The sequence below is a fragment of the Corylus avellana genome, chromosome 2, assembly GCF_965113065.1.
Source record: "Corylus avellana chromosome 2, dhCorAvel1.hap1.2, whole genome shotgun sequence".
Classification (NCBI taxonomy): Eukaryota; Viridiplantae; Streptophyta; class Magnoliopsida; order Fagales; family Betulaceae; genus Corylus; species Corylus avellana.
The window spans coordinates 17032043-17048444 of NC_142491.1; the positions used below are offsets into that span (position 1 = coordinate 17032043).

Sequence of the window (16402 nt, forward strand, 5' to 3'; positions counted from 1 at the left end):
TTGTGTATAAGTTGATGTAATTGTATTTGTGTATATTATGTTAGTATGTGACATTTTTGGTGTGTTGAAGTTAGTTTATATATATATTTGTGATTGGTGTATATATATTATGTTATTTGTGTTATTATGGTGTGTTGAAGTTAGTTTTGATGGGTAGTTTGTGATTGATGTTAATGGATATGATGTATGTTATTTGATGGAAAAATTGTATATTATTTACATGGTTTTGATGGATAGATTGAATATCAGGTGAACCGTAACACAAAATTCGGGTATAGTCCTGAAATAAATCACAAAAAATATAGGGGGGAGGGAAAAAATCTGGTTCAAAACGAACCAAATTTGCCGACGTGTCAATTTTGACACGTCGGCAAATTTGGTTCGTTTTGAACCAAATTGCTGACGTGTCAAAATTGACACGTTAGTAATTTCCTGACGTGTCAGTTTTGACACGTCAAGAAATTACTGACGTGTCAAAAACTGACACGTCAGCAATTTCCTGACGTGTCAATTTTGACACGTCAGTAATTTCTTGACGTGTCAAAAATTGACACGTCAGGAAATTATTGACGTGTCAAAAATTGACACGTCAGTAATTTCTTGACGTGTCAGTTTTTGACACGTGAGGAATTTCCTGACGTGTCAATTTTCACACGTCAGAAGATTTACTCACGTGTGAAAATTCAGCACGTCAGTAATTCCTGACGTGTCAATTTCGACACGTCAGGAATTCCGATTTCCTGACACCCACATTCTTCACGACCGAAACACGTCAGGAAAGCCCCGTCAGCAAGATTTACTGACGTGTCAGACGACCTGACACGTCAGTAATCATGGGTCAGCAAAAAATGTGTTTTTTGTAGTGAATTTCCAAGTCAACTACTATACGACTTTAATTGAGAAATTATGGCTCCATTTGTTTCAACATGAAATGATTTTTGAAAAATGTTTTATATATTTTTTGGTGTTTGATGGTACATAAAATAATAGTTAACAAAAAATATTTTCAGTTTAACCGAAGTTTTTTCTTTAATTTTTAAAAAATGGTTTCCATTTTTTGAAAACCGTAAACTATTTTTCTAATTTAAACATCTCATTCTCAAATTGATCAACTAAGCCGAGACGTTGCACGGGACCTCGCCATAACCAACCCGGGACCCTGTCAAGACCGCTGGGACCCATTGGGACCCAACCAGGATCCGTCTGGGACCCCGCCAAAAACTGCCCAAGATTCGATTATGACACTTTTAAGACTTGCCATGACTCGACCAGGATTTGTCCAAGATCCAGTTGGGACACTACCAATACCTACCCGGTATCCTGTCGGGACCCGATTAGGATACCATAAGCTTTTTGATGAAGTGCCTGGTTTGAAGAAACCCAGCTCAAAATTGCTACCTTGAGATAATATGGTCCCGCTCCCTGAAAGCGATTGGCCTGCTGAAAGTGTATCACCAGCTATGGAGAAGCGTGCTCGGTAACAGGATAGGATTAGAAGCAGAACAAATAAGAGGCATGGCTTCTTACTCTGCATGGTACCCCTTCAATTACCTACCGCAGTTGGTAATTAGGGACCGGAATATGATGGACACAAAGCAATTGGTCAACAAATAGTGTAACTATTTCAACAACCAAAGTGAAAGTTGTTGATCAGTTTGACTGGAACATTCAAGTCGGTGGGGCCAAGCCGTCACTCCTTATCCTAAAACGTATGGCCGTCCTTTGTTTCAGTAATCCAAATTAGATTTGGATTTTATTGGAAATAAAGATTTGAGAATTGTAGGAAAAAAATAAACGCAGAATACAAATAGAATGGGAAGTAAATGAAATTTGGACAGTAAGGCAATTGTGACTCTATTTTTTTAGATAAATATTGTCTCCCACTTGTATTAGAAGTTTTGCAAAAGGGAATCAGAGCAATCTTATCCTCAGGATACAATATTTTCCGATGTAGTGTGCATATTGCAAACTCTGAACACTATCCAGAACCAGAAATATTTTGTAACAGCTGTTAATAATGATGAGAGTAAGAGAGAGAAAATAAAATTATCTGTAAGAAAAAAAATAAAACTACTGGGAATTAAAATATATCTATATAATTCCATATTATCTCAAAAGCTTTTTTTTTTTACATTGAAATAACGGTTATATATATTTTAAAATCCAAAGTTGAAAAAGCAGTTGAAACTTGAAAACACATGATCTCATATAACATAATAATATTAGATATTGATGAAGTATTGGAAACCGATCAAAACAAGATAATTGGATGAAAAGTTATTTATTTAAAATAAATGACTATTAAAACATGATAACAGGAGATCAGTTATTTATTTGAAATTCAAAATAATCATGAAATAATAATAAATTCAAAATTTTAGTTTCATGAAATAATATCAACAATCCCCCACTTATTTAAAGAAAATAATATATATATTTGCTGGTACTCCAAAATGTTGATACATAAATGAAAGTGCCTTTTGGGTTTGAACTTTCACTTAGTGTATAATCCTCAAAGCTTTATTTGCGTGATAGTAGACTTAATGTCTTTGAACTATCATACTTAATGATAAAACCGAAGAATTAACACATATCAACATATTAAAATTTCTATAATTCTTTTTAGTCACGCATTAATGGTCATACGCGTTGTCCCAACTTCATGAGTGCTCTAGGTGGCTTACCAAGCCCCGACAAAAGCAGCATGACTTTACACTCACATAGGTAGAATTCTTCAAAGTGCTCCTGTAGATTAAAAAACACATTTTATACGAACTCATTAAGAGTTATACTTAACCTTTCCTTTTCATTACAGGACTCGCACTAAACATCAAGTATTCCTCTAGATGGTCTAATTTAGTGCTAATATCATCACCATCAATATTTGTTTTTCCCATTGAACTTAGAGTTTGTTTTCCAAAGTCTAGGTTGGGTTGCCATCTTGTAGTGATCTATTCAATTGGTTTTAGACCCATCTCAAATGAGGTTTTACGAATCAGATCCTTACTTATGCCTTTTGTAAAAGGATCTGCTAAGTTCTTGCACAATTTTACATAGTCTACTGTGATAATGTCTTCTTCCAATAATTGTCTCACAGTATTATGTCTAAGACTGATATGTCTTGACTTCCCATTGTAGGACTTACTATATACTCTTGATAATGTAGCTTGGCTATCACAATGCAAGGAAATTGGAGGCATGGGACTTGGCCATACAAGCAAGTCAATCAAAAAATTTCTCAACCATTCAGCCTCTCTTCCAGCAGCTCCTAAAGCAACTAACCCTGACTTCATAGTTGAGTGAGTTATACAAGTTTGTTTCTTGGATCCCCAAGAGATAGCTGCACCACCAAGGGTAAAAGCCCATCCACTTGTGGATTTAGATCCATCATCAACACAATTCCAATTAGCATCCCTATACCCTTCAATTACGAAGGGATATCCTCCACAGTGTAGAGCATATGATTTAGTTTCTTTTAAATAACCCAACACTATGGAAATTACTTTCTAATGTTCAATGCTTGGACAACTTGTGTATCTACTCAATTTGCCCACGGCAAATGCAATGTCTGGACGTGTTCAATGCATTGCATACATCAGACTTCCAATAACACTAGAATATTCTAGTTGTGATACATATCGATTTTTATTTATTCCAAGCTTTAACTTGAGTTATAAGGAACACGAGAAATTTTGTCATGCAAATGACTAAATTTATTCAAAACTTTATCAATATAATGAGTTTGAGATATGGCATATACATTTCCTATTTTGTGTAATTTAATACCAAGTATAGTGTTTGCTATACCCATATCTTTCATATCAAAATGTGATGATAAAAAATCTATTTTTAATACAAGAAATACTATTACTAAAAATTAGCATGTCATCTACATACAAACATATAATGACAATATTACTATCGAACATTTTAAAATAAACGCATTTATCAGCTTCATTCAAATGAAAACCATTAGAAATAACTACGTTATCAAATCTTTCATGTCTCTATTTTGGAGCTTGTTTTAAACCATATAATATAATGACTTGACTAATTTACAAACTTTGTTTTTTTGTCCTGGAATAATGAACCCTTTTGGTTGTTCCATATATACTTCTTCATCTAAATATATAACCATTTAAGAATGCTGTTTTCACATCCATTTGATGGATTTCAAGGTTATATAAGGAAGCCAAAGATATCAAAGTTCTTATAGAAGAAATCCTAGCCACAGGAGCATATGTATCAAAATAATCAATGCCCTTTGATTGTCTAAACCCTTTGGCTACTAATCTAGCCTTATATTTGTCAATGGATCCTTCAGATTTCATCTTTTTCTTAAAGATCCATTTACATCCTATGGGTTTAGAACCGGAAGGTAAATCTACAAGAATCCATGTGTTATTAAACATAATGGACTCCATTTCATCATCAATAGCTGTAACATTCCCAGCCCGTTAAGGTTGAGTTTGCCACTTTTCTTCTTTTACAACAAAAATTTTTGCAAAGATCTATAAGGTCTATCAGAGTACTTGATTTTAAAGGACGATAAATGTGTAAAACATCCTTCAAGAGATTTTATTACAAGCGAAATTAAAAAACATTAAACTTTAGTTGCGGAATATCATATTATTACAATAACTTATATGAAAAGACTTTGAAAATTAATAATTATTCCCGCCCCCATTCCGGCCTCCTATTCCAGCGTCCTTTCTACCTGAAAACAAGAAATAAAACTGAATGAGCTCAAAGGGGGCCCAGCAAGTAAAATCCACAACCATAAATAGTTTTACCCCTTGTTCTCAGTTTTGAAAATCGTTTTCACAAATAAATATACATCCAGCCATAATAATACATGTATGTACGGTTGCATCTCCCGTAGCATATATATACTATTACGTCTATGAATAAGTCATCGTCATAAATCATCATTGTAAATCATCATAGTATATCATCGTTATAAATCATAATTGTAAATCATCATAGTATATCATTTTTGAAATCATATCATCATTTTCTCATATTAAGGCCCATGTACACTATTACCCCTGTGCACGAGGGTTGCGGGTCCTTGCTACCATGGCACTGAATTGTGGCCACAGCCATGCCCGACCGTCAATTAACTCTTTCTCGGTGCACTCAACGGTCTGGTTGATGGAATATCACCTTCTTGCATAGCCTCCTTCAGTGGTTTCGCCTCCATCCGAGTATCGGTACTGAACTCCTCTCATTCTTACTTATCTTGGGGCCAAAAATACTCTCCTCCATACATGTGCCCTCATTTCATAAACATTTATCTCATCTTTTGTACTTTTCTTTATACTTCTTTTGATGCATCTAAGGGCAACATGTAGGAGGGTTTATCATCATTTTTCTTTCTTATAATCATCATCATTTCTCAACTTTATTTTCTCAAAATGGAAACCTTTTCAAATATAAACTTGTTGTACTTAGAAAGCATTTAAAGAAATAGAAACTTTCTAGATAATTCATTTAGAAATCCTTCATGCATGCAACATAACTTCATAATACGTAAATAAAATAATCATTTACAGTTTGATACAAGAATGAATAAATAACATGACATGAAGTAACTTTAGAAGGATTAGTGAATTTACTTACCTCTAGACTGAAGCTAAAAGTGGTCTGAAGGAATCTAGTTGCTCTAATCTGACTAACACCACTAGTATATCTTTTGAAACTAATTTCTAAAGTCTGCTATCTCTTGTGTTCCTTCTTTCTTGTAGCGCTTTGTCTCGCCCTTTCTCTCTCTGTTCTGAGTAAATACTCTTAGAAAGAAGAAAGACCTAGTAAAAAGCGGAAGAAGGAAGAATATGTGCAAGAGATGGGATAGGAGTAGTGAAATTGTGAAGGAGAAGAGCTCTATTTATAGGAGAAAATCAAATACTATTCTACCTTCAATTTACAATTATATCCTCATTTTACTATTATACCTACCCACTTAGTATACCTACAATTGACTATTTTACATTCTTATTTAAAATTCTACCCTCCTTATACCTACCATTGACTATTCTACCTTCTTATTCAAAATTTTACCCTCCTTATACCTATCATTGACCATTCTACCTTCTTATTCAAAATTCAACCCTCCTTATACCTACCATTGACTATTCTCCCTTTACTATTCTACGTACCCATACAATTCTTCCAACCATTTACTATCCTATTATTTCACCAATTACCATTCTTTAATTACCACTCTCTGTAACACCATAAATTTCTCAAGAATTAAAATCTTTTGCTATAATGAATATTAAAATAACATCATTATCGAAATAATCTATTTAAATAGCTTTGAAAATTCTGGGACGCTACAATAGCTTCCTTCCAAAATGTGGCATCCCTAGATTTCAGAGCATTTTCAATGTTAGAAGGTTCATTTTCTATATTGTAATACACACCAACTTCATTCACAATCACTTGAGAGTTGTCTTCTATAAAATATGTCAAAAAATCAGGACCAAAACTCTTTTCTTTTTTAATTCTTTTGGATTTTCTAATTTCAAAATTCTTTTCATTTTCTGAAACAATATTTTCAAAAATATTTTCATTATTAGAAGTGCTTGCTTCAGAAAAATTAAAGTTTTTAATTGTATTGGATTGAAAAAATTCTGCATCTCTTGATTCAATAATTACATTAGAATCAAATTCAAGAAAACGATAAGATTTACTATGAAAAGCATAACCGAGAAAAACACATTTGGAAGTTCTTGGTCCTAATTTAGATCTTTTAAAATCAGGCAACCTAACATAAGCTAGGTACCTCCACGATTTAAAATAATTTATGTTGGGTTTACATTTAAACCATGACTCATAGGGGGAAAAATTATTTCTTTTAGAAGGCACTCTATTTAATATGTGAATTGCAGAAAAAATAGCTTCACCCCAAAGATTTACAGGCAAACTAGAATGGTTAAGCATTGCATTTGCCATATCCATGAGTGTTCTATTTTTTTTTTTTTTTCCGCTACACTATTTTGTTGGGGTGTATAAGGTGTTGTTCTCTCATGAAAAATACCATTAATTTTGCAGAAATTGTCAAAGTCATTATTAAAATATTCTCCACCTCTATTACTTCTTAATGATTTAATCTTGCAACCAAGTATATTTTCAACTTCAGCTTTATAAATTTTAAACATATCTAAAGCTTCATCTTTTGTTCTAATCAAATATATATAAGCATATTTAGACAAATCATCTATAAAAGTAATAAAATATCTTTTACCACCTCTTGTAATTTTACCACTCAAATCACATACATCATAATGTATTAATTCAAGTAAATTCGAAGATGATCTATTAACACTTGAAAACGGTTTTCTAGTTAACTTTGTTTCAACACAGATTTCACATTTATCTCTATTATCATGCAAATTAGAAGGCAACAATCCAAATTTAACCATATGATTCACAGAATTATAATTTACATGTCCTAATCTAGCATGCCATAATGAATAAGAGTCAACAATATAAACATAAACATTCTCTTTTATTAAATTGAGTTTAAACATTCCATTTACAGCAAATCTTTTACCCCACAAACATGCAATTTTTGGCCAAGACAAATTTGTCAGACTCAAATACAAGTTATAGCCATGTTTGGACAAAAGACCATCAGAAAACAGATTCTTTCAAATCTCTGGTGTGTGAAATATATCAATAAGAGTAACTATTTAGCCAGAAGTAAATTTCAACTCAACAGTGTCTTTTCCAACTACTTTGGTGGTAGTTGAATTTCTCAGGTAGAGTTCAATCTCATCACCAACTTTCTCATATTTTTTGAAGAGATTTCTATCTCCACAGATGTGACGAGTTGCACCAGTATCAACCCACCAACTTGAATAATTGATTACCATATTCACTTCAGAAATTACAGCAATAAGATTTTCTTCAACATTGTTGGCCTGTTTCTTCTTCTTCAAAACCCTGCAATTCTTGATGAAGTGCCCAGGCTTCTTGCAGTAATGACAAATTACATTTTTCTTGAAATTGCCCTTTTTCTTTGGACCTATTTTACTAGGACCACCAAATTCATATTTGGGCTTTTCCCCTTTTTTGTTGTCTATTTCAACCACATGGGCAGATTTGCTCATTTAAGCCTTTTCTTCGAGTTTGTCTCGAAGCCTTGACTCTTCTTCAATACGAAGTTGTCTCTGAAGACCTTCCAGAATCAGATCATCACCTTTTCTCTTAAGTGACTTATGGTAATCCTTCCAAGTCGGTGGCAATTTGGCAATAATAGCACACACTTGAAGTTTTTCATCAATTGGAATGCCCTCTTAATATAATTGTTGGATAATAAGTTGAATCTCATGAACCTGATTCAAAATAGGCTTATTATCCACCATTTTAAAATCCAAAATAATTACTTACCAGATAGCTTTTGTTGCAAGAATCCTCAGTTTTGTATTTGTTCTCCAATGCCTCACAAATCTCTCTTGCAAACTTCTTTGGTACATACATATCGAACAGTGGATCAATGAAGGTGTTGAGGATACTCCCCTTACATGTGTAGTTGTCTTCCTCCCATTTGAACTTCACATCAATTTGTTCATCGGTTGTTCCTTCTGCAGGAACATCCGGCCAGGGTGTATCGAGCACGTAACGAACCTTCAATGTTGTCAGTAGAAATTCAACTTTCTCCTTCCAGCGTTTGTAGTTGTTGCCATCAAAACGATCCAATTTGGAAAGATCTTGTGGCATCATGTTCAGAGAAGTAATAACTGAATTCATTGTTGGTAGTGCCATTGAAGAATGCAGAATATATATCTAAGAATTGTTGGAAATAAAGATGTGGGAATTGTAGGCAAAAAAAAAAAAACGTAGAATACAAACAGAATAGAAAGTAAATGAAATCTGGATAGTAAGACGATTGCGACTTTATCTCTTAGATAAATATTGCCTCCCACTTGTATTAGAAGTTTTGCATGAGAAGGAAAAGTCTCTAGTATAATTGAAACCATAGATTCCTCTGCTGATTGGTCTGCAATTGTTACAGGACCTGCAAGCGAATCAAGTAAATATGACTGGAACAATAAGACAAAAGACCTAATGTGACAACTAAGTCTAAATATACCACACACTATTATTCTTAGCCTGGGTGTTTACAAAGGCAGTGAAAGTACAAAGGCAGTGAAAGAAAAGAACTTCAATTTGCAATTCTTTAAAATTATGGCCTTCCGGGACCAAACTAAGCAATAGTCTCTCTTCAACTAATTAAGCCTACTAAAATTATGGTCTTCCTGTGTACTTGGGAGCTTTTTATTACTTATCAAAAAAACTAAGCCTACTAGAATGCAAATGCCACAGTTTCAGGAAATAAATTCCATAAAAGCATGAAAATTTAGAAATTTGATTTGATCATATTTCACTTTACTCGGTATTCTCAGAAACCCAATAAGGGTTTACAGGATAATTGAACTGCTGATCACAAAGAGGATTAATTGAACCAACCTCATATTTCTTATCAGCAACTTACCCTAATCATCCTTATCTAACACTTGCTGGTAGATATTGTGACTACACTTGATGCGAGCTATTAATTTAGCTTAATCAATGCATAATAAACCATGTTTACATCTCCTATGAGTTATTCAAATTTTTTACCATCAAAACAGCATGAGCTACAGAAATTTAAGTTTTTTATTATAATTAGGGAAAAAATATAAAATGGCCCCCCAAACTACCAGTCATTTGCAATTTAACCCCTTAATGTTCAAAATGTAATAAAGTAGCTCCTAAACTACCAATCAGTTGCAATTTGACCACTCTGTTAATCAACACCGTCAAAATGGATGAAAAATGCAAAACAGCATCGTTTTGTTAAGGTTAAGTTACTAAAATGCCTTTTTTTATAAAAAAAAATCAAATTAAGAAAATGCCCACTAAACGTTGTCGTTGTGCTTTAAAAAAAATCTCTTGCACGACAACCATATCAGACTTCTGTCCAAATTGTTTCTCACTTTGTCTTCTTCGTCAGGAACCCACTTCAAAATCCCACGACAAAATGTAAGGATGCTAACAGTGCTGACTAATCATACGAAAACGATTCTGTCTTTCCATCGGCAACAGATACATGGATTGATCCATAAAGCCCTGCTTCTCTTTGCATTCCATACTGCGCGTGGTACAGGTAAGTTTCAGGCTGCCCATAACCAAAACATACATTGAGAAACAAAGACAGAAACTGTGACATTCAAAGGAACAAACAAAAATGGAAAAACAGAGCCAATTGCAGTGGCTCTAACACTTACCCTATCAACTTTAAACTCGTATTTGAAGGTATCCCCAGGCAATACCGGACATTGGGTCACCCCCTCTGTCCCAATTTGCAGCAAATCAAACAAAGGAATATGCGTTGAAGTAAGGTATAATACATGAATACATAGATATGAATCTGTTTCATGAAGGAAAATGAAAATTGAACTGTATTTAGCTGTCGGATTCCATGCCAATGGATTGCAAGGTTCCCTAGCATAAGGCTGTTCTTCACCTGCTTTCCCAGATGGACGTGCCCTACAATTTCCAGCCATTTATGATCCAAAAGAACTCAACTTTTGCTCATGAGCTAGCCTGTGAGGCTGATAGCATGTGCCGCAAGACTATTCCAATGGTGGTGGCTCTCACCGTCGCACTAGGCACTCAAGAACAGGGGCTTCCATGGTCGGTTTGTGCAAGTAAATCATTGTTAAAGTAATGAAGAAGACGAAGTGGGTTTTGACGAAGAAGACGAAGTGAGAAACAGTATGGGTCGAAGTTTGATATGGTTGTCATCCAAGGGATTTTTTTGAAAGCAAAACAACAACGTTAATGGGTTTTTTAATTTGATTTTTTTTTTAAAAAAAAAGGGCATTTTAGTAACTTAACATCAACAAAACGACATCATTTTGCATTTTTCATCCATTGTAACGGTGCTGACTAAAGGAGTGGTCATATTGCAACTGGTTGCTAGTTTAGTGGACTACTTTATTACATTTTGAACATTTGAGGGCTAAATTGCAATTCATCCGGAAAGACTTCCGAATGACTTCTCCAGTCCAATCGGCGACCATGTTGGCAACCTGGACAAAGTGATCGAGCTCGGAATCTTGAACGGCGTCGACGATGACGCCGTTGGAGAGCTCAGAGTTGGAGGCCATTGCGTGTCAGAGAGAGAGCAAGAGAGAGAGTGGGGAGCGACGGTTCGAGAGTTGGTTGAAAGTGAGGAACGAGGCGAGAGTGGTGGTGTGAGCGCGAATCAAAGGGTTGGGAGAGAAGAAGAGGAAGAGTTTTGGGAGTGAAAAATGCTATGCCGACTCCAAAAACTTGTTTATCACAATTTATGCGGAATTAATATTATGTAGCAATAAACAATTCAATCACCCAAAATATATAAAGCAATAAAGAGGCAAACACAGATATTTTGGTTACGAAGAGGAAACCTTTTAGAAACTGATCTAAAAGTAAAACCTCTCCGGGGCAGCCAAACCTAGGAAATCACTATCAAAAGATTATCCAGAGATTATAGACACTAGGAACACTTACAACCCTTTGCAAGACCTTGGCTCTGTAAGATCGACAAGCCTACAACTCGTCTCCTTGCTCACAATCTTCTTCAACGTAATTCTCTTTTACCGGACCCTTCCGATAGACTTCTCAATCGTAGATTTATCAAGGAAATAACTAAAACTCTAAGAGATTCAATTTAACGCTCACCACATATGATCTCTCTTAGCACAGCCTCCGACGAACTCTCTAGGGGTGAAAATTCGTACTTCTCTCTTCTATAATGATGTATATAAACCCCCGACAAAACCCTAAACCTAAACCACTTAAAATCACGTTTTTTGGCCTAAAACTTACGGGGTGTCCGGACACGGCTTTGCGGAGCAAGATTTTAGTTTCTGGAAATGAGGTCCGGACTCGGGGAATTGCAATCCGGACCCGGCCTGTCCAGTCTTGATCAACAGCTCCGATCGATGAGCGTTTGTGGTCCGATTGAGCTGAAATTTTGCAGGGATGTTCATAACACTAGGGGTGTCAACCCGGTCCGGTTTCCCGGTTTTTGGCCAAAACCGGAACCGGAACCGGGGTACCCCGGTTCTCGGTTTTGGGAAACCGGAACCGGAATCGGGACCCCGGTTAACCGGGGTCCCGGTTTTACCCGGTCCGGTAACCGGTTTTTGAAAAAAATTAGTGTTTGGGGCTTATTTTAGGTATTGGACCTAAAATACGCCCATTATGTTTTTCATAAGTTAGCTCATTTTAAAAAAAAAATTATTAATCTTTTTGTCTAAATTGAAGAGGCTTTATTATGATTGTTCCAAATAATTAAAAAATAAACCTAAAAAAGCCTATAAATCTTAAAAAATCAATGTTTTTGCCTATATGAACCTTAGAAATAAAAATTCAAAATTTTTAAAATACCCTAAAAATCATTTAAAAACCTTCAAAACCGGAAAAGTGAGAAACCTAATTGCCTAAGGTCCTAAACGCTGTGTAAAAGACTAAAAGAATTAAAATATATATATATATATATATATATATATATATATATATATAATTTAATAAAATAAGACCCGGTTCCGGTTTTCCCGGTTTTTACCGGGTGCCAAAAACCGGGACCGGAACCGAGGTCCCAGTTTTTATTTTTTTGGCAACCGGAACCAGAACCGGTCCCCGGTTTTTCGGTTTCCGGTTTCCCGGTTTTTCGGTCCCGGTTCCGGTTCCCCGGTTATTTTTGACACCCCTACATAACACATGAATCTACATTATGAACGGTGGAGATTGGATTCTGAGCATTCTATATCAGTGTTTGAGCTCGTAAACAGTAACATCTGCATTTTGGAACTGAATTAAGCCAACACAAGAACTAACAAACTCTCCCTTTGGCAATTCAGTGACAAAACCAAAATGTCGAGCCAATCCCATCATCTCCCCATATTTACTCCCCCTTTTTGTCACAGAATGACAAAAGGTCTTCATGGTTCCTGAAACACTTCACAAAATACATCAAGGCATATGTGGAACAAGAAGACATAAATAAAACTCATGAAAAAAATGACGTAGAATGCGTGATCATAAAGAAACATCAGCAAAACTCCCCATCAATGTATGACTCAATTAACAACAAGAAATTGGAAATGCAAAGCATGTTTCTCTCCCTCAAAAGTTAAATGAACACACATGATAACACATCAATGACTCATGTATTGCACAATGAATATCCAAACATGCTCCAAATATGCAAAATATACATGAGACTAAAAATGGCAAGAAACTCATATTGCTTAACTCAAGCAAAGAAAAATGTTCCATTCATCCCATGTTTGTGTGGTGTGTGGGTAAGCCATCCAAAGAGAAAAATTTTCAACTTACAAAATGAGGAGAAAGTTTCACCACCATGAGGTTTTGACAAGTATATCAAATCAAAAGTCAAACCTTATCATACTAGGGCCTAGCTACTCTCATCCTATACATTTGTCTTTGTAAAACATTTTGCACAAGTTTGACACAGTGAAATAAGTTCCTTTTGGAATATGATCTTTTGATTTTATTTGTTTCACTATTTTGTTTATTTTTCTCTTTGAGAAAGTGTTCTTAAACTTTTGGTGTTTATCACAAAAGAGAAAGCAGGAATTTTTAAGCCCTAGGTTCAACTAGCATATGGTCAATTTGAAAAATATGACTAGTCAAAAACCTCATATGGTTACCTAACAGACTTCACAAATAAAGTGAAACAAAACCTCAATTTAAGCTTAACTGTGCACAAAAGATAAAGCATAGGCAAAATGTACCACATAAGCTCAGGCTTTAGGTAACCACAAAAACAAGTCCATTGACACAAATTTTCATCTCATGCATATTAAGAACATTCCAAGATGTAAGGAATTAAATCCATAAAAAGCAACATGAGAAATGAATGGACTATCTAGGTGCATAAGACAAAAGAAAGAAAAGGAAACAATCAAAGTAACATATTTTTGTCTTTTTGAAATTTTTCACAAAAGAAATGCACACAAAAGAAAAACAAATGCAAAACAAAGAATAATGCAATGCAAAACAAAACAACATGCTTGAATTTAGATTACAACAGGCAAGACATGAATGTCCTTTAGCATTAAACTTTCATCACATCTTATAGGTCCCACTACAAAATAATGATTTGGTTTAATAACTACTTCTAGGTCTTCACAAGACATTACACATTCCTCAACATTTGATTAGCAAGTAGACAAAAATCTTGGTGGTCCGCACACAACATCTCATCTATAAGCTTTTCAAAGATCATGATATATGAATTTCTTGAAAAATCTTTTATGAATATGCCTTAAAACATGAATCTCAAAACAATCATGTATATACTCTTCATACAGAAAGTGTAACAACAAAAAAAATTGCAATGCATAAACTAGAAAAAAAAAACAAAAAAATGCAAAGTAAAGAAAAATAACACGCTCTAGGATATTCAAAAATAAACAAAACAATCAATCTTAGGCATGTTATTGACTCACCTAACTTTAGGTGAGATCACTACCACTCCCCCTCAATGGGTGAATGGTATAATCCTTCCTAACCCAAACCTTCTTGAATGAAGGTGTAGAGATGTGAACATTTTCAAACTTGTCTACTCTAGACACACCTCCCATCATCATCACCAAACCCTCATAATCTTTCCTAGAAACAGAATTTTTATTTTTATGCACATGAGGTTTCAATTTAAAACAGTTGGGTCGAATGTGACCAACTTTTCCACAATGATGACAAGTAGGGATAAACCTTTTAGGAGGTAGATTCCTAGGATGATGGACGACTCTATATATGGGGTAAGATACACAAGGTTCAATATGAATTTTCTTAACTTTCTTACCTTGTGATGTCGAGGCAGCTGCTGTTTTTTTTTTAACCAAAGAGTCTTCTACTTTTTCTGATTTAACAAATATTATTTCGGAAGTAGAATCATTGTTAGAAGACAAAGCAACATGACAATCAAAACTTAACTCAGATTTATCACAATCAGAATTTTGAGTATGTAACATATTCTCAAGGGAATTTCTAGAGAATTTTTCCAATTGAGTTTTTGACTCTTTTAATTTATTCTCTAACAAATCAACTTTAGAACCTAAAACAGAATTTTCAGATTTTAAAGAATCAATTAAAGCATGTGATTCAGACAATTTAGTAACAATAGATTCATTCACATGTTTAAGATCTTGAAACTCCCCCAAACAATTTGTGTATTGATGTCTCAAAAGAGTGAATTTTTCCAACAAATTGTTAAAGGAGTTTATAAGATCATATTTCCATTGAGAAGTATTCATAGCAAACAGGAGTCAACAGATCTCACTCAAGAGTGAACCCGCTCTAATACCAATTGAAAAACGCTATGCCGACTCCAAAAACTTGTTTATCACAATTTATGCGGAATTAATATTATGTAGCAATAAACAATTCAATCACCTAAAATATATAAAGCAATAAAGAGGCAAACACAGATATTTTGGTTACGAAGAGGAAACCTTTTAGAAATTGATTTAAAAGTAAAACTGTTTCAGGACAACCAAACCCAGGAAATCACTATCAAAAGATTATCCAGAGATTACAAACACTAGGAACACTTACAACCCTTTGCAAGACCTTGGCTCTGTAAGATCGACAAGCCTACAACTCGTCTCCTTGCTCACAATCTTCTTCAACGTGATTCTCTTTTATCGGACCCTTCCGATAGACTTCTCAATCGTAGATTTATCAAGGGAATAACTAAAACTCTAAGAGATTCAATTTAACGCTCACCACATATGATCTCTCTTAGCACAGCCTCCGACGAACTCTCTGGGGTGAAAATTCGTACTTCTCTCTTCTATAATGATGTATATATACCCCCGACAAAACCCTAGACCTAAGCCACTTAAAATCACGTTCTTGGGCCTAAAACTTACGGGGTGTCCGGACATGTTAATGGGCCGTCCGGACACGGCTTTGCGGAGCAAGATTTTAGTTTTTGGAAATGAGGTCTGGACCCGGGGAATTGCGGTCCGGACCCGGCCTGTCCAGTCTTGATCAACAGCTCCGATCGATGGGCGTTTGTGGTCCGATTGAGCTAAAATTTTGCAGGGACGTTCATAACACATGAATTTACATTATGAACGGTGGAGATTGGATTCTGAGTATTCTATATTAGTGTTTGAGCTCGTAAACAGTAACATCTGCATTTTGAAACTGAATTAAGCCAACACAAGAACTAATAAGGAGAGAATGTGCGCCCGTGTGATCATCCCTGCAGAGTCTGAGAGGGAGCCAAAGGGTTTAAATACACGACAAGAGACAAAAGTGTGTGACAGTGGATGCCGAAGAGTGACGGAGGTGAGCTTCTTAATTCTGTTGTTTTCCGCACAAACTT

General features: G+C 35.0%; 1 protein-coding gene across 1 annotated transcript; it reads right to left on the minus strand.

The window, feature by feature from the left end:
- Positions 1 to 8117: 8117 nt before the first annotated feature.
- On the minus strand, positions 8118 to 8757 carry LOC148587419 (uncharacterized). Its single transcript, XM_088512600.1, has 2 exons — positions 8398 to 8757; positions 8118 to 8300 (listed from the first exon to the last, which is right to left on the minus strand). Exons 1-2 carry the CDS (start codon positions 8755 to 8757, stop codon positions 8118 to 8120), a joined length of 543 nt encoding a protein of 180 aa, XP_088368726.1.
- Between the last annotated feature and the right edge of the window lie 7645 nt (positions 8758 to 16402).